At 38.4% G+C, this 27,010-nt stretch overlaps 1 protein-coding gene across 1 annotated transcript in view; it reads left to right on the top strand.

The window, feature by feature from the left end:
• The first annotated feature begins 4,171 nt into the window (after positions 1-4,171).
• Positions 4,172-27,010, top strand: part of LOC133547612 (gastrula zinc finger protein XlCGF57.1-like) — a 32,155-nt gene continuing 9,316 nt past the window's right edge. Inside the window, exons 1-3 of the mRNA XM_061893223.1 lie at positions 4,172-4,245; positions 4,525-4,628; positions 15,180-15,398. Of these exons, the coding sequence (XP_061749207.1) occupies positions 15,236-15,398 (163 nt within the window). The 5' untranslated portion in view covers positions 4,172-4,245; positions 4,525-4,628; positions 15,180-15,235. The remainder of the gene's footprint in view (positions 4,246-4,524; positions 4,629-15,179; positions 15,399-27,010) is intronic.

The following is a 27,010-nucleotide window of genomic DNA, read 5'->3' as shown; positions in this document are numbered from 1 at the left end:
AATTAGAGAAAACAAAATAAAAACTAAATAAACAAATAAGTTAATTTGGCTCCAACAGAATGCAAAGTATATCTGTAGGATGATGTACAATATTGGCTTTTTACTGACACTCCGAACTTTGATTGATATTGATATTGTTTTGGGGATGTTTAAAAAGAAAACACATTAAACACGAAACCCAATAATGGAAATTTTTGTTTTATCCACGAATGTAAGTTTGTAAAAATATTTAAAAAAATAATATAAAAAAATAAAAATCCTCCCACAAACAATTCAGCCATTTTCTCTCTGTTATATTGCATAAAGGTCTGGGGACATACATATAAAATAATCACAACACAATCATCATGATACAGAGTAATGACGGTAATGAATAAAATAGATTATAGAGACCCAACAAATGATTCATAAAATCACACATTTTAAAATTGTATAAAAGACAACTGTTCAAATGATGTATAAAGTAAATAATAATATGCTTCCTGAAGTGGTCCAGAAGATGTTTCAGATGTGAACCAGTACATATGTATATCATATAAAGGTGATAATCTATGGGATTATTAACAATTACAAATACAAATATGTCACACTTCAATATTTCATATTATCAAATCTATAAATGTAGAAGCATATTAAACAGTTTGTTAGACAAACAACAATGTCACACATGTTATATGTGCTGATGTTGTTAGAAAGTCAAAATGAAAGTCTGGACAGTTTATTTCAAATCCTGCAGTTTCATTTGCTGCTGCTGTTCTCACCAGCACACTTGTGTTTCTTACACTGCTACTCATTAAAGACAGCACCGTTAAAGACAAACCGTGGATCACAAGAGGAATACTGAAGTCTTGCAAAAAGAAAAATTATCTTTACAGAAGACATTTAAAGTACAGAACCAAAGAAGCTGAACACAAATATAAAACGTACAAAAATAAGTTAACACCAATAATAAAGCACAGCAAGCGAACATATAACTGTAACCTATTAGAACAACATCAAAATAGCATCCAGGGTACGTGGAAAGTTTTAAATGGTATCATTAAAAAAAAAAAACATGACACATAAGGAACATCCTAGCTATTTTATAGAAAATAATCTAACTATAAATGACCCTAAAGGGATAACTGATGCTTTTAACAATTGTTTTGTAAATGTTGGACCTCATCTAGCAAATGAAATTGTACAACCTGAAAACAGTGCAAAATTTAATGAACAAACCATTCAAAACAATTTAGAATTGTTTTTTATTTCCCCCGTTAATGAAAGTGAAATCAAAACAATTGTAAATTCTCAGGAAAACAAGAAGTCAACAGACTGTTGTGACTTGGACTTTTTTCTGATCAAAGTAGTTGTTAATTTTATAGCTGTTCCCTTCACTTATATTTGCAATATTTCTTTTATAAAAGGTGTCTTCCCAAAGAAAATGAAAACGGCAAAAGTCATTCCCATTTTTAAAAGTGGAGATACGCATCAGTTCACAAACTATAGGCCTATTTCTTTACTCTCACAATTTTCAAAAGTCCTTGAAAAATTATTTGTGTCAAGACTTGACAGTTTTATTAATAAACATCACCTGCTAAGTGAACACCAATACGTTTTTTGATCCAACAGGTCCACTTCCATGGCAGTGATGGAAGTAGTTGAGGAGGTAACCACTGCAATTGATAAGAGGGACTTTGCTGTTGGTGTTTTTATTGACCTGAGCAAGGCCTTTGACACCATCGATCACACATTGCTTTTAAACAAAATGCAGAGGTATGGTGTCAGAGGTCTTGCTCATGATTGGTTGAAAAGTTATCTTGGTGGCAGAGAGCAGTATGTGCATATGAACAATGTAGATTCAGACTAAAAGATCATAACACATGGAGTACCCCAAGGTTCTGTACTGGGACCAAAATTATTTTTACTATATATTAATGATATTTCCAAAATCCTTAAAAAACTCAACTGTATTCTTTTTGCTGATGATACAAGTCTGTATTATTCTGGGCAAGACCTTGACCAACTCCTAGAGGTTTTAGAGATCGAACTCCACATACTAAAGCAATGGTTTGATGGCAATAAACTATCAATCAACCTAAATAAAACTAAATATATCATTTTTGGAAATAAGAAAAATAACATACAGCGTCATATAAGAATTGATGATATGGAGATAGAAAGGGTGTATTCAATAACATTTTTGGGAATCTATATAGATGATAAATTAAATTGGAAACTGTACATAAATATACTTAAGACAAAGATGGCAAAAAATATTGCTATGTTACATAAAATTAAAAACTCTGTGAATCAAAAGGCTCTTATCATGTTATATAATTCTTTCATACTCCCATATCTTAATTATTGTGTTGAAATCTGGGGAAACAATTACAAATCAAACATCAACTCTACATTTTCACTTCAAAAGAAAGCGATTAGAATTGTAACTTATGCGAATTATCATGACCATACCAATGCTCTGTTCATTCAATTAAAAACATTAAAACTGCACCATCTTGTTGACCTCAATTCTACTATTGTGGCTTTCAAAACTCATAACCACATGCTGCCTGGGTGTCTACAAGTGAGATTTAAACCCAGAGAGAATCCCTATGACCTCAGAGGTTCAGCTTTCTTTCAGAAAGCCAAAATAAGAATGAGCTTAAAAAGTAGATGTGTTTCTGTTAGAGGAGTTCAACTGTGGAACAGCTTGGATGATTCCTTCAAATGTTCCAGTTCCATTCACACATTGAAAAAACACTTTAAGACCAATGTCTTGAAAAAATATATCACTCTTGAATTAACATTGTAGTTAATACTATGATGAATGTTAATTAAAAATTAAACACGAGATATAAATAATAATAGAAGTACAATTGTTTGTATATATTGTATATATAATTAGTGCGAAGGTCTTATATGTACACAGGGATATTTCACATGCCTGTACTGTGTATAAAATTGAACTACGTTCATGTTGTTTATAATGTTGTTTATAATAAGTTGTGCAAAGGACATTTTGTAATTTTACGAAGTTTATTTTGTACTTGAAATTGTTTACAGGGTTAGGCACAATAAGTGTTTAAGTTCAGCCTAAACCCTTTCGGTCTGTAACATTTTTTATTTTCAATCTCTGAATGTACAACTTTTTATTTTCAATCTATGAATGTACAACTGTTTGTTTGCTTTGTTGACCATTGACCAAAGAACAATAAACTTGAACTTGAACTAATTATTAGTAATAAAAGACACTTGTATATGTACATATCATGTATAATTGTGTGTGTAAACACAATAAGAGAAGAAGAATGGCGCCACATATGCTGTGTCCACATGTTGTCTGCTCACTATACATCCATTCATTGTTACCTCAGCAAACATGACGCAAAATACTTGCATATGTTTTTGAGAACGACAACGACTGAATGTCTGACGACAAACAAAAATAGAAATGTTGTATTATTACATGTTATAACATTCTTTGTACAGTAGATGGCGCCCTTGTATTGTGCAAATGATCAAAGAGGGAAAAAACACCTGAAGTCTTGTGACTGACATCTATTCTGCTTTACTGGATCTCACTTGGGAGAGTTTTGCATCATAATAAAGTACATTCAATACTTGTTGAAATTCCCTTTTAAAAGACTTCAAAATGTAACGCTTGCCAAAAAGTAATTTGGAGTATTGAAAAAAACGTAATGAACTTCAATATGATTTATTTCATTAAAATAACTGAGATTTAGGTTGTTTTTATTCCAGAAAAGATGTGTCAGTAAGTAGATATTTTCCACATCACTTTATGTTAAGTGCCATAATGTTTAGTTTTTGGGCTGATTCCAGGTTTTAAAAAGGTATTGCATCAAGTCAAAAGTAATAAGTTGTATTATATTTTTTAAATTTTTCCAACATCGATGCAGCAACTATAAAGCAGAAAATATGTGTCAATCATTTAGAAGATACTGCAAGTCACTTTTTTGCTGGCATCATGTCGTAATTAAGGGGTTATATTTCACATAAAGTCTATTTTTTAACGTTAAGAATACTTATAGTGCTATAATATTTTAACATATTTCCGAACAATATAACAATACATAATATAAGACTACTAGATAATACAATTTATTATATCGCTTTTTTAAAGCTTTTTTTAAAGCACGAAACATCTCGCGAGAGCAGAGCAGTGCTGTCTCGTGACGTCAAGTGTGCCAACTGTCGTAAAAGCACATGGAAGAAGGACAAAGAAGTGAAGGCGGACGCTAATAAGTTAGTGTTGTTATTTGTTCGCTATGATGTAAATATTTATGTCGTAAAGAGACATATTTAATTATTTATTTCAGGGTAGAACGTCTCAGTCTGCGAACATATTTTCGTTGCTTTCCTAGTCAGGACTATAAAGCTGAGAAGCGTCACGTGCTAGTTAGCTTAGCTTGTTAGCTTAGCCTGTTAGCTGCTAACAAAGAAACGCGGACGTTATCAACACTTCGCTAAGTAGAAATCAAATGTGGGTGTAAAGTGTTGTGATTGTGTGAAAATGTGCGAAAGAACGGGAGCAAAGTGTGAGGAGGAACTTTCCAAAAGAAAAGAGGAGGACAATCAACTACTGGACGCTGTTTTCAAGAAACATCAAGTTGTGTTACACATAAAAGGTTTGTTGACTTCTTACTCTCACATCTTTACTAACTTTATATTTGATTATTAACACTATTCTTAAACATATTGTGTATAAGAAGGTAAATTGTCTCATTGGGATGATGCCCTGCCTCCAACTCGTACCTTTTTAAATGTCTTATACTTTTAAATACATTGCCTCTCAATTTGTAACCTGTAAATATTAAGAAGCTTACAGAATATGTTTTTCTTATTCTTATTATTATTCCACAGATATTATTGCATGTCAAATTTAGAGGAAAAAAACCCCAGCATGTTTAAAGGAGATAAAATAAAAAGACTACTGGGTACATTTTGTTAATCAACTAATTCTAAATTGGATGTTATTTTAGAATGCTTAAGTGCAGTTCCCCTCTAATAATTTTGATTGACGGAACAGTTTGATGGTTGATAGGCGGAACCTTTTAATTGGTTATTGTCTACATACGTGCACAAATTCAGAACACTCGATGTTTCCACAGACAAATAAATGTAAATTCTCAGATGAAACAGTCTAGAGAGCCAATTCCAATTACTAGATAGTCAAAGTTAATGTAAACTTTTCAACTATTCAACATCATCATTGTCAAATGCTTACAATTACCGTATTTCCTTGAATTGCCACAGGGCATATAGTATGTGCCTGCCTTGAATTACTGCTGGGTCAAACTCGCTTGGCAAAATAATTAGCGCATGCTTAGTATTACCGCGGGCTTCACGGTGGCAGAGGGGTTAGTGCGTCTGCCTCACAATACAAAGGTCCTGCAGTCCTGGGTTCAAATCCAGGCTCGGGATCTTTCTATGTGGAGTTTGCATGTTCTCCCCATGAATGCGTGGGTTCCCTCCGGGTACTCCGGCTTCCTCCCACTTCCAAAGACATGCACCTGGGGATAGGCCCCTCCCACCTCCAAAGACATGCACCTGGGGATAGGTTGATTGGCAACACTAAATGGTCCCTAGTGTGTGAATGTGAGTGTGAATGTTGTCTGTCTATCTGTGTTGGCCCTGCGATGAGGTGGCGACTTGTCCAGGGTGTACCCCGCCTTCCGCCCGATTGTAGCTGAGATAGGCGCCAGCGCCCCCCGCGACCCCAAAAGGGAATAAGTGGTAGAAAATGGATGGATGGATAGTATTACCGCCTGGTCAAACTCGTGACGTCATGAGTGACACTTCCCCTGTCATCATTTTGAAAATGGAGGAGGCTGATTTCAATACCTGTAATTTTAAATCGCATAAAGGGAAGAAGATTAAGAGCTATTCAGTAAGATTTAAGGTCCAAGCTTACATCACACTCAAATTTTTACTGCATGCCTTTGGTAAGTGCCGGAATGAGAAGAGGTTTTGAAATAATTAGCGCATGCTTACTTTTACCGCATCCCTTTTGATAAGCGCAGGAGTGAGAAGAGGCTATGAAGAGGTTATGATAATGTGGGATCCCTTTGTGCAGCCCTTTGAGACACTCGTGATTTAGGGCTATATAAGTAAACATTGATTGATTGATTCATGAAAACGAGACCGTTTAGCCACACACTATTTATTAGAGGTTTATGTCAGTGGCGTGTAGACTTTTTTTGAAGCAGTGTAACATTTCATCTGGTCTGGTTTTATTATTTAAGTATGGAAAGTCTGGAATCTATACCAAAATGTATGTTGATTCTTTTCGGTACTTTTTGATACTTTTCTAAATAAAGGGCACCACAAAAAAATGCATTACTGGCTTTATTTTAACACAAAATATTAGGGTACATTAAACATATGTTTATTATGCAAGTTTGTCCTTAAATAAAATAGTGAACATACTAGACAACTTGTCTTTTAGTAGTAAGTAAACAAACAAAGGCTCCTAATTTACTCTGTTGACATATGCAGTAACATATTGTGTCTTTTATATTCTATTATTTTGTACACATTATTAAGGACAAGTGGTAGAAAATTAATTATTAATCTACTTGTTCATTTACTGTCAATGTCTGCTTGCTTTATATCTTAACATGTTTTATCTACACCTCTGTTAAAATGTAATAATCACTTGTTCTTCTGTTGCTTGATACTTTACATCAGTTTTGGATGATACCACGAATTAGTGTATCAATCCGATACCAAGTAGTTACAGGATCATACATTGGTCATATTCAAAGTCCTCATGTTTCCAGGGACATATTTCCTGACTTTATAAATATAATATGAAATAAAAAAACTAAAGAAGATTTTGTGATGATAAATATCGATGTAATCATAGTATTGACGAGATACATTCCTGTACTTTGTTGCTTGCTTATGGTTGTCCATCGATTCGATGATGACCATCTTCTTTTATTTGTGAGTCTGCTGATGTTTGAACAGTCCGGTTCCTGGATCCACAGATGCGGTTACAGACCGGGCATGTGAAGGAGGTGCTGGGGGGAGCAGAGGTGGCTCGGCAAGCATGCCTCTTCGCACGCTTTGCTGCACGGTGTTGTGTGCGCTGTTCCTCTATATAATCCACTCCCTGTGAGGAGTGGGAGCGCCAGAGGTCTCGGCAGGAAGCAAGTTCCTCCAGTGAAGAGGGGTTGATCTGGCATCTCTTCAGTGTGGTCTTCATTTGGTCTTTGAACCGCTTCTTCTGCCCACCAGCACTGCGTTGGCCTAGGTGCAACTGACCATAGAGGATTTTGCGTGGGAGTCTATGGCTGGGCATTCGGATGACATGCCCCAACCACCTGAGTTGATGTCGGGTCATGATGGACTCCACAATGCAGCTGCCTGTGGAGTTTGAGGTTGCTGTTCTGAAAAACCCTTCTCCTTAGACGACCAAAAGATGCTGATGCTTGCTTGAGGCGGTTCTGGATCTCGTCATCCATTGAGCAGGTGTCAGACATTATGCTCCCCAGGTATTTAAAGGTGGGCACCGTGAGCAGCTGTTGCCCTGCTGCTGTGAGGGTTATTGTGGGGTTTTGTGGGAGGTCAGCACTAGACTGACAGAGTACCTCTGTCTTCTGGGTGTTGATCGTCAGTCCCATTCTGGTATATGCAGTTACAACTGCCGAGAGGATGTTTTGCAGAGCCTGTGGTGTATGGGCAACCAGGGCACAGTCATCGGCGTATTGCAGCTATATGATGGTCTCTGAGGTCAGCTTGGTAGTTGCCTGTAGCCTCCTGATGTTAAACAGGTTACCATCAAGCCTGAAGTCTATGGTAACTCCAGCCTGCTCCTCCATCCCCCTACGTAGCAGTGTTGTGACACAGACGAGGAAGATATTGAAGAGAACTGGAGCCAGCACACAGCCCTGCCTCACTCCGGTTTTCACTTCCCACTACCACTCGGGCCATCATCCCAGAATGGAACTGTGCAAGGATAGTGAGAAACTTGGGTGGACACCCAAATCTCTTCAGGACTTGTCACAGTTGGTCCCTGTTTACGGTGTCAAATGCCTTTGAAAAGTCGACAAAGGCAATGAACAAGTCCTTGTGCTGCTCCCGGCATTTCTCTTGGAGCTGACGTGTCACAAAGATCATGTGAACTCTCCCCCTGTCCTTCCGAAAACCACACTGCGACTCTGGGGTGACCCGTTCTGATATTGCGGGGATGAGTCTGCGGAGCATGACCTTGGCAAGGACCTTTCCAGTAATGGCCAACAGAGAGATACTCCTACTATTGGAGCAGATGGATTTGTCTCCTTTGTTCTTGTAGATGGTCACAATGTTGGTATCTTTCCACTGTTGCGGGACACACTCTCGTCTCCACACCTCTGAAATGTAGAGATGCAGTGTCCGTGTACAGAGGTAGCCTCCTTCCTTGTCAGGTCCAGGGGATTTATTGTTTTTCAGGGTTTTGACTGCATGCAGGATTTCTTTGAAGGTTGGGGGGAGGTCGAGATCTGGCAAGCTAGGATGTTCAGGGAGCTCTGCAAGGACAGTCGGGTCCACTGGGGTAGGCTGGTTGAGCACGGTGTTAAAATGCTCAGCCCACCGCTCCACTATCATAGCCTGATCCTTGATTAAAGATGTTCCATCAGCAGATCTAACAGGTGCCAGGGAGCAGTTTCTGGGGCCGTAGATGGTTTTCACTGCATCATAGAAACTGTGCATATCATTTCTATCAGCGTGAGACTGGATCTCATTGGCCTTTGAGATCCACCACTCATCTTTCAGTTTTCTGAGAGTTGTTTGGGCCTCAGAACGAAGGGCTTGCCATTGCCTTTTATGGAATTGGGATTGTGGGTTGTTCAGGGTGGCTCTGTGTGCCTTGTGCATTCTGTACAGGAGGGTGGAGATCTCTCCAGCATTCTGGTCAAACCAGTCCTGGTGTTTCTTAGCTTTGAAACCAATGACTTGGGCTGCAGTGTCAAAGAGGATGGTGGATAGGGAGGTCCACTTCTAATCCATCCCAGACTCTGAGGTGATCAGCGGCTCAATGTCTGCCAGCTTCTCAGCTAGGGAGCGACGGAAGTTGTCACGGGTGTCGCTGCTGGAGAGTCTGGCACAGTTGAGTGTTTTCCTCTTAGGTGCACCGTGACGTGTTAGGGGCCGAACATGCATTCTGACCTTTGTCAGAATCATGCGGTGGTCGGTCCAGCAGTCTGCCCCTCGCATAGCTCTTGTAATGAGCACGTCCTTGAGGTCAGCCCTCTTCACGAACGCAAAGTCGATCAGGTGCCAGTGTTTGGACCTGGGATCCATCCAGGATGCCTTATATTTGTTCTTTTGTTGGAAGATGGTGTTTGTGATGGTAAGATTGTGTTCCGCACAGAGACTAAGGAGTCTCCTGCCACTGGGGTTGACTTTTCCAATGCCGTGGGCGCCTGTCACACTATTCCAGTTTTGCGTGTTCTTTCCGACTCTTGCATTGAAATCACCAAGCAGCATGATTTTGTCACTCCTCGGGATGTGACTGAAGATGTCATCGAGTGCCTGGTAGAAGCAATCCTTCTCTTCATCATTGGATGGCAGAGTTGGTGCATAGGCACTTACCAAAGTGACATGTCTGCATTTTGCAAGGGGGATGCGAAGAGTCATGAGCTTTTCACTGACACCCACTGGTGATTCTGTGAGCTTGAGCAGAAGGCTGTTCTTGATTGCAAAACCAACTCCGTGAAGGTGTGGTCCGCCCATGGGGTATCCTTTCCAAAAGAATGTATAACCCTCTCTTACTTCATTGAGTGAGCCTTCCTCGAGGAATCGGGTCTCACTGAGTGCTGCCACATCCACATTGTAGGGCTTTAACTCGCTGGCAACAAGTGCTGTTCTGCGCTGTGGTCTGTCCGGACTGGCATCCAGGAGTGTCCTTATGTTCCATGCTGCAATTCTAAATGGAATGTCCCGACAGGTGCGGTTTCCTGCCCGGGTACTGTGTTGAGTGGGCAATCTTTAGGCCACCTTTTCTAGGCCTTCCCCCAATTGGGGTGAGCAGTGCGGTCCCTAAATAGGGGCTGCTCAGACGCACAGGAGTCTGCCGGAAACAGCTGCCACTCAATCCCGGCTGCTAACGACCGTCGTCCTGTGCCGCTGACGTTTAGTGATTTAGAAGTAGCTAAAATATTGTCGACTGCAGAATGGGCTTTAGCTGCTAGCTAGCTTGCAATGTCTTAAAGCACCTCTTCCTCAGGGTGTTACAGTTATAACTTTACCTTTATTGTTAGTTTTAGACCAAAATGCGTCCATTCTCCTTTCTCTGTTTACACACTGTGTCTGCTTGTAAGTGCTGTGTGTGTGCGCGCTGCCGAACATGCTCCTCTGCCCGTAAACCAGCAATGACACGGCATGACAACGGGGGACAAGGGGGGACCGGTACTTTTTCGAGGCGGTATCGTACCAAATATGATTCATTAGTATCGCGGTACTATACTAATACTGGTATACAATACAACCCGAGAAAGTCATTTACAGTATGATGTGCAGGACTTCTTATTTAGATGTTATTGGATCAGTTCACTGTCATTTTCATGTAACACATGTTGTATTTGTTTTGTTCATACCACGGGTGTCAAACTCATTTTAGATGGGGGGCCACATGAAGAAAAGTCTACTCCCAAGTGGGCCGGACTGGTAAAATCACGGCACAATAACTTAAAAACAGAGACAACTTCAGATTTCACAACAAAATTAGGCATAATAATGTGTTAATTCCACAACTGTATATATCGGTATCGGTTGATATCGGAATGGGTAATTAAGAGTTGGACAATATCGGAATATCGGATATCGGCAAAAAAGCCATTATCGGACATCTCTAGTCGTTATTTATACTTTCTGAATAAATTATTTGATAATGTTCATCAGTCCACTCATTGGTGTTTATTATCAATCTATCAAGATAATAAAATATCAACATCAAATTACAGGATGTTATTCATGTAGTCTGCTAATTTTCCTCGACTGCTGCATTAACATTGTGTTTTTGTTTTTTCCCCATATGTAGCATCATCTACAACAGGGGTCGGCAACCTTTACCACTCAAAGAGCCATTTTGACCCCTTTCACTAAATAAAAAAAACAATGGGAGCCACAAAACTCATTTGGAATTTTAAATGAAATAACACTGCAAACAGAGTTTTTTTTTTGCTTTGTGTTATGTATAAACCAGAGGTCTCAGACACGCGGCCCGCACCTTAATATGAAAATGTAACGTTAGTGCGACCTGCAAGATTTATATGAATGCCGCTTGACGGCATCACACTAGCCAACCCTCCTAATTCTCCCGGGAGACTGTTGAATTTCAGAGCATCTATTCTCGTGAATGTCGGCTGGTTTTCCCCCTGACAACAATAATAAGGGCATGCTATGATGGTGGTATCTTTAATGGCCCCTGCAACCTGTGCTAACAGCTTACCGGCCCAGTCGCATGTTGATGTGTCTGCAGTGCATACTTGTTCAACAGCCATCCAGGTCACACCGACGGTACCCGTTTAAACAACTTTAACACTCTTACTAATATACGCCACACTGTGAACCCACACCAAAGAAGAATGACATCCGGAGAACATCTGCAGTGTAACACAACATGAACACAACCAAACAAATACCCAGAATACTATGCCTCACTGACTGTTCCGGGTAGATTATACACCCCCCCCCCCAACCCCGCCTACCTCAACCGACGCACAGGGGGGGGGGGGCATAATCCATACTTGCCAACCCTCTCGGATTTTCCGGGAGGCCCCCGAAATTCAGCGCCTCTCCCAAAAACCTCCCAGGGCAAATTCAGGCGGAGCTGGAAGCCACGCCCCCTCCGCGTCGACAGTCTGTTTTCACGTCCACTTTCCCACACTATAAAGATCGTGTCTGTCCAATGATGTTATAACTGCAGAATGATGGAGGGCGAGTTCTTGGTTTCTTATGTGGGTTTATTGTTAGGCAGTTTCATTAACGTCCTCCTAGCGCGGTAATAACACACCACAACAGCAGTCACGTTTTCGTCTACCGTAAAGCTGTTCGTCTGCCGTAAAGCAATGTCGTGACACTCTTAAACAGGCAATACTGCAATCTACTGTACATAGAATAGAATGTAGAATAGAATGTACTTTATTGATCCCTGGGAGAAATTCAGCTCCACAGTTCACTCACAATAAACAATTATAATAAAAAATAATATATATAATATATTACATATATGATATATGATATATGAAAAATATACATTTATTCTACATATATTCTACATTCTAGGAGCTTTGCTAGACTTCTTCTCTCTGACACCACCGACAGGATCACCACTGCCAGCTTCAGAGTTTCACACAGTTTTATTTTCCTTTTCCACACAACAGTTGGACTTCTGCTTTTCAGCTCCCACACAACAGTTCTCGTCCTGCTGTGCAGCTCTCTGCCTCCTTCCTCCCTCATGGTCTCCAGGGCTGCCAAATAAAGGAACTGGTGATTAGATAACTCATTCCAGCTGAGGTATCCACTCACCTGTTGCCGCTTCGTGGCCGGCCCCTGCACATACCCCACCCGCAGGGAACGCATGCGTCATGCCCCTCTCCACATCAAGTATTTTTTATATATTTATGTATTTATATATATATATATATATATATATAAATACATAAATATATAAAATAGTTGACTCTTAACCACACCCCGCCCCCCAACCACGCCCCCCACCTCCCGAAATTGGAGGTCTCAAGGTTGGTAAGTATGGTATAATCTACCCGGAAGAGTCAGTGGTGCATAAGATTCTGGGTATTAGTTCTGTTGTGTTCATGTTGTGTTACAGTGCGGCTGTTCTCCCCAAATGTGTTTGCCATTTTTGTTTGGTGTGGGTTCACAGTGTGGCGCATATTAGTAAGAGTGTTAAAGTTATTTATACCACAACCATCAGTGTAACCTGTGTGGCTGTTGACCAAGTATGCCTTGCAGTCGATGATGTGTGCTATCAGGGGTCACATGCTACATGTGACCTGCCGGCACGCAGACAGCATGGCGTGAAAGCGGGCGCGACAAAATGTTTTAAAGATCGTTAAAAGCATTGTCACCATGACACACCTTCAAAACAATAATGCGGGTGTAAACCGGAGAATGTTAGCCCAGGGATATTTCTGGGAAAGGTACTGCAATCCGGACAACCTCCGGGAAAAATTTTAAGAGTCGGCAAGTACACAGCTTAGCCACATCAGAGTGATCAAAGAACCAGCATGCGAGAGCGGGTTGCCGACCCCTGATCTACAAAGATACACAGAATTTTTATTGTGACATCTAGTGGACGCATTCAGAACAGCCGTTTCTTTCATTAAAAAATTTCGGCTCATTTTTATGTTTAGCAAACTCATTCCGCGGGCCGGATAAAACCTATTCATGGGCCTAATCTGGCCCGCGGGCAGTACGTTTGACACCCTTGGTTTATACAGTTTATACTTTGGTTCTTTCCGGTTGTTTCCGTGTGCCCAAATAGGATCGGCCGGAAAAGAGGAAAAAAAACAAGAGAGCGGGAGACTTGTGAAGACAACAAAACTATTCTAAACTCAACTGTAACTGGCATTACTTTGCTAGCGTGACAAATGAGGCTGATGGTTCTGTAATTTAGGCACTGCCTTGAATTCTCTTTCTTAGGGAGGGGGGTCAATTTTTGGGGCCACTGCTTTGTTTCCCAAAATCTTTTGGCAGAAGTGTGTCAGTGCTCTTATAGTGCTTTATATATATATATATATATATATATATATATATATATATATATATATATATATATATATATATATATATATATATATATATATATATATAAGTTAAAGTAGCAATGATTGTCACACACCTACTAGGTGTGGCGAAATTTGTCCTCTGTATTTGACCCATATACTGGATACAATCATGTTCTGCTAAAATACATCAACTAATAGTTAATACGTTTCTTAAGTAAATTGCCGACAAATTTAAAGTGCACATAAAAAACAGTTTCACCGCTTTTGTCAGAACTTCCCTATGGCTTCTTCTGTTTGTTTGAGGTTGTCAATACTGCCACAACTGGTGGAAAAGTGTATTACAATTGAGTACCATACAAAACACAGCCGGGAAACATGTGTTTTTGCACTCTATGCTTGAGACAGGGTGTTTTAAACTAAGTATAATCATATGTGGTTGGACATGGGCATTGATTTTTTGAAGTGGTATTAAAAATGGCATTAATTAATAGACAGAAACATTATATTTGCTGGTACTTGTAGAAACCCTGCTGCTGCCCGTCAACAAAAAGTTCCACCTCCTCTCTGTAGTGCTTCTCCTTGTCGTCATGTATGAGACCCACCACTGTTGTGTCTTCCACATACCTAACTAAGTGGTTTGTGTTGTACTGAGCACAACAGTCATGGGTCATCAGGGTGTAACAAGTAAGGGGCTGAGCACACAGCCCTGTGGAGAGCCTGTGCTCAGCATAATGGTGTCTGATCTGTTATTGCCTCTCCGTACAAATAATTAAAAAGTCCTTTGTTTAGTTTTGCAGGGGTGTTTCAGTCCTAGTGAGTCCATTTTGTTGATCAGGAGCTGTGGGATTATGGTATTGTAGTCCAAACTGAAATCCACAAACAGCATCTGGACCAATGTGGTCATTTTTTTCCCCCAGGTGTTGCGGGGACAGGTGTACTGCGGTGGTTATGGCATCCCTTACCACCACCTCGTGTGAACATGGAGTGAGTGAATGCTGGATTCTCACTTCTCTGTGAAGCGCTTTGAGTAAAAGCACTGCATAAATCTAATCCATTATTAGTCTTATTATTATTATCCTTGGTGAAACACTTGGATATGCAAAGTGAAGGGGGGTTGGGTAGAGGTGATGTGACCTTTGACCAGCCTGTCAAAGCACTTCATGGTTAGATTATGAATTAAGAACGCCTTGATCAATGCTGATTAGTTCTTAGAAGGACTTTTCAAATTGCCCCCCCTCAAATTTCCTAGCCTGTTTCTTTTACTCACTGTACCACTTTTGAAGTCATTTTAGAGGCTGGGACAAAAGGAAGTCTTTCTTGTGTTTTTATTAACTACACACTTTTAACACAACACACAAAAGAACTCATTAACACGCTAACAGTGTCAGTCCAAAACTATTTCTATTCTCTCTTAATTGTATTGACTTATTGACCCAACAGATGTCCAGCAGCCCCCTCACATAAAAAAGGAAGAGGAGGATCCACAGCCCCCCCACATGAAAGAGGAAGAGGAGGAAGTGTGGATCAGTCAGGAGGGAGAGTGTCCTGTAGGGCAGGAGGAGGCTGATGTCAGCAAGTTTCCACTGACTGTTGTCTCTGTGAAGACTGAAGAGCATGAAGACAAACCACCTGAGTCCTCACAGCTTCATCACAGTCCAAGTAAGCACAACATTTTATTCTCAGGGCATTCAATCCATCACAACTGGACTCTTCACTTTGTCTTACAAGACCTTTGTCCTCTCATCCAAGTAGGCTTCATCACTTCATGCTCATACACTTCAAGTCTTAAATCTAATCATTGGAATTTAGAGGGGAACTGCAATTTTGGGGGGAATTTTTCTATTTTTCACAATCATTATGAAAGACACAACGGTTGATATATTTATACAAAAAAATCACATTCTAACTGGGCTAGGCGATATGGCCTTTTTTTAATATCTCAATATTTTTAGTCCACATCACGATACAGCATATATATGTGGATATTTTGCCTTAGCCTTGAATGAACACTTGATGCATATAATCACAGCAGTATGATGATTCTATGTGTCTACATTCAAACATTCTTCTTCATACTGCTTTAATATATGCTACTTTTAAACTTTCATGCAGAGAGGGAAACCACAACTAAGTCAAATTAGCAAAACTTTATTTATTAAACAGTTATTAAACAGTGGCACCAACATTCATGTCATTTCCAAACAAAGTGCAAGATTGTCAGAGACATTTCAAAACAAGCTATTAGTGCACTTTTGTGCATGATGTCACAAAAGATATTTCAATAAGTGTCAAATAAAAATGTGCTGCAAAATAGGAAATCAAATAGTGTATGTCCTTCGCTATGTGGTAGGTTCCTACGGACGTTATCTCCTTCTGTTGTTGACAATTTTTTTCATACGGTGTTGATGTGGAAATGGTTGCTTGGGCATTTTGTGGGTGTGGCACCAAACTGAGATGTTGACATGCAGAGTTTCAAGCACTCCTCATTCTCTAGCGGGTGACTTTTCAAATGATGCTACACATTAGCAGGGCTGCTACTTTTTGTAGCAACGCTTTTGCCGCATACTTGACATATTACGGTTGTCTTTTCAACATCTTCCCTTTTGAAGCCAAACCACCGCCAGACAATGGACTCCCTGCCGTTTTTCTTGGGAATTAATTATTCCTTCATTTGTTACCAGATTAGCACCTTCTTTCTCTCGTATTACCACTAGCACCACCCCGTTAGCACCACAGCTAACGTTATAATGCCGCTACCTGTCTGCTCTGCGAGGGCGTATGACGTTGCACACGCGACAGTATGTGACGTATGTGAGAAGGTGCGCTTGTTTTATGTCTCTGTGAGAAGGACAGACAAGGAGTGAGAAGAGGATGTAGTGTAATGCCCGCAGCTAAAAGCAACTGCGTGAGAACATATACTCCAATACTAACGATATAGTCATTTTTTATATCGCACAGAGACAAACCCACAATATATGGAGTATATTCCATATATATATGTGGATGTGTGAAACTGTCCCCCTGCAGATGAGGGAGACATTCTTCTTGGTGTTCCATCTACAGGACACAAACAAAACACATTTTAGGGACGGCGTGGCGCAGTGGGAGAGTGGCCGTGCGCAACCCGAGGGTCCCTGGTTCAAATCCCACCTAGTACCAACCTCGTCACGTCCGTTGTGTCCTGAGCAAGACACTTCACCCTTGCTCCTGATGGGTCCTGGTTGGCGCCTTGCATGGCAGCTCCCTCCATCAGTGTGTGAATGTGTGTGTGAATGGGTAAATGTGGAAATAGTGTCAAAGCGCTTTGAGTACCTTGAAGGTAGAAAAGCGCTATACAAGTACAACCCATTTATCATTTATCGCCCAGCCCTAATTCTAACTCATAAATGTAAATAAAAGTCCACTTGCAATGGAGCCAATGGGAGGTCCTCTCTAACCATCCAAAAAAGGCCGACAATACACCATTTGCATTTTGTGGCTTGAATATCGACAAAGTATTAGTTGAGTTTGAGTTTATTTGGAACATGCAAGCATACATGATACATCACACATGCAACATGATACATCACACATGCATGTATACAACATGATACATCACACATACAACATGATACATCACACATGCATGCATACAACATGATACATCACACATGCATGCATACAACATGATACATCACACATACAACATGATACATCACACATGCATGCATACAACATGATACATCACACATGCATGCATACAACATGATACATCACACATGCATGCATACAACATGATACATCACACAAACATGCATACAACATGATACATCACACATACAACATGATACATCACACATACAACATGATACATCACACATACAACATGATACATCACACATACAACATGATACATCACACATGCATACAACATGATACATCACACGTGCATACAACATGATACATCACACATACAACATGATACATCACACATGCATACAACATGATACATCACACATACAACATGATACATCACACATACAACATGATACATCACACATACAACATGATACATCACACATACAACATGATACATCACACATACAACATGATACATCACACATACAACATGATACATCACACATACAACATGATACATCACACATGCATGCGTACAACATGATACATCACACATGCATGTATACAACATGATACATCACACATACAACATGATACATCACACATACAACTTGATACATCACACATGCATGCATACAACATGATACATCACACATACAACATGATACATCACACATGCATGCATACAACATGATACATCACACATGCATGTATACAACATGATACATCACACATACATGCATACAACATGATACATCACACATACAAATTGATACATCACACATACAACATGAAAAATCACACATACAACATGATACATCACACATACAACATGATACATCACACATACAACATGATACATCACACATGCATGCATACAACATGATACATCACACATGCATGCATACAACATGATACATCACACATGCATGCATACAACATGATACATCACACATGCATGCATACAACATGATACATCACACATGCATGCATACAACATGATACATCACACATGCATGCATACAACATGATACATCACACATGCATGCATACAACATGATACATCACACATACATGCATACAACATGATACATCACACATACAACATGATACATCACACATACAACATGATACATCACACATACAACATGATACATTACACATACAATATGATACATCACACATACAACATGATACATCACACATACAACATGATACATCACACATACAACATGATACATCACACATACAACATGATACATCACACATATAACATGATACATCACACATGCATGCATACAACATGATACATCACACATACATGCATACAACATGATACATCACACATGCATGCATACAACATGATACATCACACATGCATGCATACAACATGATACATCACACAAACATGCATATAACATGATACATCACACACACAACATGATACATCACACATACAACATGATACATCACACATACAACATGATACATCACACATACAACATGATACATCACACATACAACTTGATACATCACACATGCATGCATACAACATGATACATCACACATACAACATGATACATCACACATGCATGCATACAACATGATACATCACACATGCATGCATACAACATGATACATCACACATACCTGCATACAACATGATACATCACACATACAAATTGATACATCACACATAAAACATGATACATCACACATACAACATGAAAAATCACACATACAACATGATACATCACACATACAACATGTTACATCACACATACAACATGATACATCACACATACATACAACATGATACATCACACATGCATGCATACAACATGATACATCACACATGCAACATGATACATCACACATGCATGCATACAACATGATACATCACACATACAACATGATACATCGCACATGCATCTATAAAACATGATACATCACACATACATGCATACAACATGATACATCACACATGCATGCCTACAACATGATACATCACACATGCATGCATACAACATGATACATCACACATTTATGCATACAACATGATACATCACACATACATGCATACAACATGATACATCACACATGCATGCATACAACATGATACATCACACATGCATGCATACAACATGATACATCACACATGCATGCATACAACATGATACATCACACATACATGCATACAACATGATACATTACACATGCATGCATACAACATGATACATCACACATGCATGCATACAACATGATACATCACACATGCACACATACAACATGATACATCACACAAACATGCATACAACATGATACATCACACATACAACATGATACATCACACATACAACATGATACATCACACATACAACATGATACATCACACATACAACATGATACATCACACATGCATACAACATGATACATCACACGTGCATACAACATGATACATCACACATACAACATGATACATCACACATGCATACAACATGATACATCACACATACAACATGATACATCACACATACAACATGATACATCACACATACAACATGATACATCACACATACAACATGATACATCACACATGCATACAACATGATACATCACACATACAACATGATACATCACACATACAACATGATACATCACACATACGACATGATACATCACACATACGACATGATACATCACACATACAACATGATACATCACACATGCATGCATACAACATGATACATCACACATGCATGTATACAACATGATACATCACACATACAACATGATACATCACACATACAACTTGATACATCACACATGCATGCATACAACATGATACATCACACATGCATGCATACAACATGATACATCACACATGCATGCATACAACATGATACATCACACATACATGCATACAACATGATACATCACACATACAAATTGATACATCACACATACAACATGATACATCACACATACAACATGAAAAATCACACATACAACATGATACATCACACATACAACATGATACATCACACATACAACATGATACATCACACATACATACAACATGATACATCACACATGCATGCATACAACATGATACATCACACATGCATGTATACAACATGATACATCACACATACAACATGATACATCACACATACATACAACATGATACATCACACATGCATGCATACAACATGATACATCACACATGCATGTATACAACATGATACATCACACATACAACATGATACATCACACATGCATGCATACAACATGATACATCACACATGCATGCATACAACATGATACATCACACATTTATGCATACAACATGATACATCACACATACATGCATACAACATGATACATCACACATGCATGCATACAACATGATACATCACACATGCATGCATACAACATGATACATTACACATGCATGCATACAACATGATACATCACACATGCATGCATACAACATGATACATCACACATGCATGCATACAACATGATACATCACACATACATGCATACAACATGATACATCACACATGCGTGCATACAACATGATACATCACACATGCGTGCATACAACATGATACCTCACACATGCATGCATACAACATGATACATCACACAAACATGCATACAACATGATACATCACACATACAACATGATACATCACACATACAACATGATACATCACACATACAACATGATACATCACACATACAACATGATACATCACACATGCATACAACATGATACATCACACGTGCATACAACATGATACATCACACATACAACATGATACATCACACATGCATACAACATGATACATCACACATACAACATGATACATCACACATACAACATGATACATCACACATACAACATGATACATCACACATACAACATGATACATCACACATGCATACAACATGATACATCACACATACAACATGATACATCCCACATACAACATGATACATCACACATACAACATGATACATCACACATACAACATGATACATTACACATGCATGCATACAACATGATACATCACACATGCATACAACATGATACATCACACATGCATACAACATGATACATCACACATGCATGCATACAACATGATACATCACACATACAACATGATACATCACACATGCATGTATACAACATGATACATCACACATACAACATGATACATCACACGTGCATGCATACAACATGATACATCACACATACATGCATACAACATGATACATCACACATACAACATGATACATCACATATACAACATGATACATCACACATACAACATGATATATCACACATACAACATGATACATCACACATACAACATGATACATCACACATACAACATGATACATCACACATACAACATGATACATCACACATACTGTACAACATGATACATCACACATGCATGCATACAACATGATACATCACACATGCATGTATACAACATGATACATCACACATACAACATGATACATCACACATACAACTTGATACATCACACATGCATGCATACAACATGATACATCACACATGCATGCATACAACATGATACATCACACATGCATGCATACAACATGATACATCACACATACATACATACAACATGATACATCACACATACAAATTGATACATCACACATACAACATGATACATCACACATACAACATGAAAAATCACACATACAACATGATACATCACACATACAACATGATACATCACACATACAACATGATACATCACACATACATACAACATGATACATCACACATGCATGCATACAACATGATACATCACACATGCAACATGATACATCACAAATGCATGCATACAACATGATACATCACACATACAACATGATACATCGCACATGCATGTATACAACATGATACATCACACATACAACATGATACATCACACATGCATGCATACAACATGATACATCACACATACAACATGATACATCACACATACAACATGATACATCACACATGCATGCATACAACATGATACATCACACATGCATACAACATGATACATCACACATGCATACAACATGATACATCACACATGCATGCATACAACATGATACATCACACATACAACATGATACATCACACATGCATGTATACAACATGATACATCACACATACAACATGATACATCACACGTGCATGCATACAACATGATACATCACACATACATGCATACAACATGATACATCACACATACAACATGATACATCACACATACAACATGATACATCACACATACAACATGATATATCACACATACAACATGATACATCACACATACAACATGATACATCACACATACAACATGATACATCACACATACAAATTGATACATCACACATACAACATGATACATCACACATACAACATGAAAAATCACACATACAACATGATACATCACACATACAACATGATACATCACACATACAACATGATACATCACACATACATACAACATGATACATCACACATGCATGCATACAACATGATACATCACACATGCATGTATACAACATGATACATCACACATACAACATGATACATCACACATACATACAACATGATACATCACACATGCATGCATACAACATGATACATCACACATGCATGTATACAACATGATACATCACACATACAACATGATACATCACACATGCATGCATACAACATGATACATCACACATTTATGCATACAACATGATACATCACACATACATGCATACAACATGATACATCACACATGCATGCATACAACATGATACATCACACATGCATGCATACAACATGATACATCACACATGCATGCATACAACATGATACATCACACATGCATGCATACAACATGATACATCACACATGCATGCATACAACATGATACATCACACATACATGCATACAACATGATACATCACACATGCGTGCATACAACATGATACATCACACATGCGTGCATACAACATGATACCTCACACATGCATGCATACAACATGATACATCACACATGCATACAACATGATACATCACACATACAACATGATACATCCCACATACAACATGATACATCACACATACAACATGATACATCACACATACAACATGATACATTACACATGCATGCATACAACATGATACATCACACATGCATACAACATGATACATCACACATGCATACAACATGATACATCACACATGCATGCATACAACATGATACATCACACATACAACATGATACATCACACATGCATGTATACAACATGATACATCACACATACAACATGATACATCACACGTGCATGCATACAACATGATACATCACACATACATGCATACAACATGATACATCACACATACAACATGATACATCACACATACAACATGATACATCACACATACAACATGATATATCACACATACAACATGATACATCACACATACAACATGATACATCACACATACAACATGATACATCACACATACAACATGATACATCACACATACTGTACAACATGATACATCACACATGCATGCATACAACATGATACATCACACATGCATGTATACAACATGATACATCACACATACAACATGATACATCACACATACAACTTGATACATCACACATGCATGCATACAACATGATACATCACACATGCATGCATACAACATGATACATCACACATGCATGCATACAACATGATACATCACACATACATACATACAACATGATACATCACACATACAAATTGATACATCACACATACAACATGATACATCACACATACAACATGAAAAATCACACATACAACATGATACATCACACATACAACATGATACATCACACATACAACATGATACATCACACATACATACAACATGATACATCACACATCCATGCATACAACATGATACATCACACATGCAACATGATACATCACACATGCATGCATACAACATGATACATCACACATACAACATGATACATCACACATGCATGCATACAACATGATACATCACACCTACAACATGATACATCACACATACAACATGATACATCACACATGCATGCATACAACATGATACATCACACATGCATACAACATGATACATCACACATGCATACAACATGATACATCACACATGCATGCATACAACATGATACATCACACATACAACATGATACATCACACATGCATGTATACAACATGATACATCACACATACAACATGATACATCACACATACAACATGATACATCACACATGCATGCATACAACATGATACATCACACATGCATACAACATGATACATCACACATGCATACAACATGATACATCACACATGCATGCATACAACATGATACATCACACATACAACATGATACATCACACATGCATACAACATGATACATCACACATGCATGCATACAACATGATACATCACACATACAACATGATACATCACACATGCATGTATACAACATGATACATCACACATACAACATGATACATCACACATACAACATGATACATCACACATGCATGCATACAACATGATACATCACACATGCATACAACATGATACATCACACATGCATACAACATGATACATCACACATGCATGCATACAACATGATACATCACACATACAACATGATACATCACACATGCATGTATACAACATGATACATCACACATACAACATGATACATCACACGTGCATGCATACAACATGATACATCACACATACATGCATACAACATGATACATCACACATACAACATGATACATCACACATACAACATGATACATCACACATACAACATGATATATCACACACACAACATGATATATCACACATACAACATGATACATCACACATACAACATGATACATCACACATACAACATGATACATCACACATGCATGCATACAACATGATACATCACACATACATGCATACAACATGATACATCACACATGCATGCATACAACATGATACATCACACATGCATGCATACAACATGATACATCACACAAACATGCATATAACATGATACATCACACACACAACATGATACATCACACATACAACATGATACATCACACATACAACATGATACATCACACATACAACATGATACATCACACATACAACTTGATACATCACACATGCATGCATACAACATGATACATCACACATACAACATGATACATCACACATGCATGCATACAACATGATACATCACACATGCATGCATACAACATGATACATCACACATACCTGCATACAACATGATACATCACACATACAAATTGATACATCACACATAAAACATGATACATCACACATACAACATGAAAAATCACACATACAACATGATACATCACACATACAACATGTTACATCACACATACAACATGATACATCACACATACATACAACATGATACATCACACATGCATGCATACAACATGATACATCACACATGCAACATGATACATCACACATGCATGCATACAACATGATACATCACACATACAACATGATACATCGCACATGCATCTATAAAACATGATACATCACACATACATGCATACAACATGATACATCACACATGCATGCCTACAACATGATACATCACACATGCATGCATACAACATGATACATCACACATTTATGCATACAACATGATACATCACACATACATGCATACAACATGATACATCACACATGCATGCATACAACATGATACATCACACATGCATGCATACAACATGATACATCACACATGCATGCATACAACATGATACATCACACATACATGCATACAACATGATACATTACACATGCATGCATACAACATGATACATCACACATGCATGCATACAACATGATACATCACACATGCACACATACAACATGATACATCACACAAACATGCATACAACATGATACATCACACATACAACATGATACATCACACATACAACATGATACATCACACATACAACATGATACATCACACATACAACATGATACATCACACATGCATACAACATGATACATCACACGTGCATACAACATGATACATCACACATACAACATGATACATCACACATGCATACAACATGATACATCACACATACAACATGATACATCACACATACAACATGATACATCACACATACAACATGATACATCACACATACAACATGATACATCACACATGCATACAACATGATACATCACACATACAACATGATACATCACACATACAACATGATACATCACACATACGACATGATACATCACACATACGACATGATACATCACACATACAACATGATACATCACACATGCATGCATACAACATGATACATCACACATGCATGTATACAACATGATACATCACACATACAACATGATACATCACACATACAACTTGATACATCACACATGCATGCATACAACATGATACATCACACATGCATGCATACAACATGATACATCACACATGCATGCATACAACATGATACATCACACATACATGCATACAA

The sequence above is a fragment of the Nerophis ophidion genome, unplaced genomic scaffold (genome assembly GCF_033978795.1).
Source record: "Nerophis ophidion isolate RoL-2023_Sa unplaced genomic scaffold, RoL_Noph_v1.0 HiC_scaffold_136, whole genome shotgun sequence".
In the NCBI taxonomy this organism is placed as follows: domain Eukaryota; kingdom Metazoa; phylum Chordata; class Actinopteri; order Syngnathiformes; family Syngnathidae; genus Nerophis; species Nerophis ophidion.
This window is presented reverse-complemented; position numbering and strand designations above follow the sequence as displayed.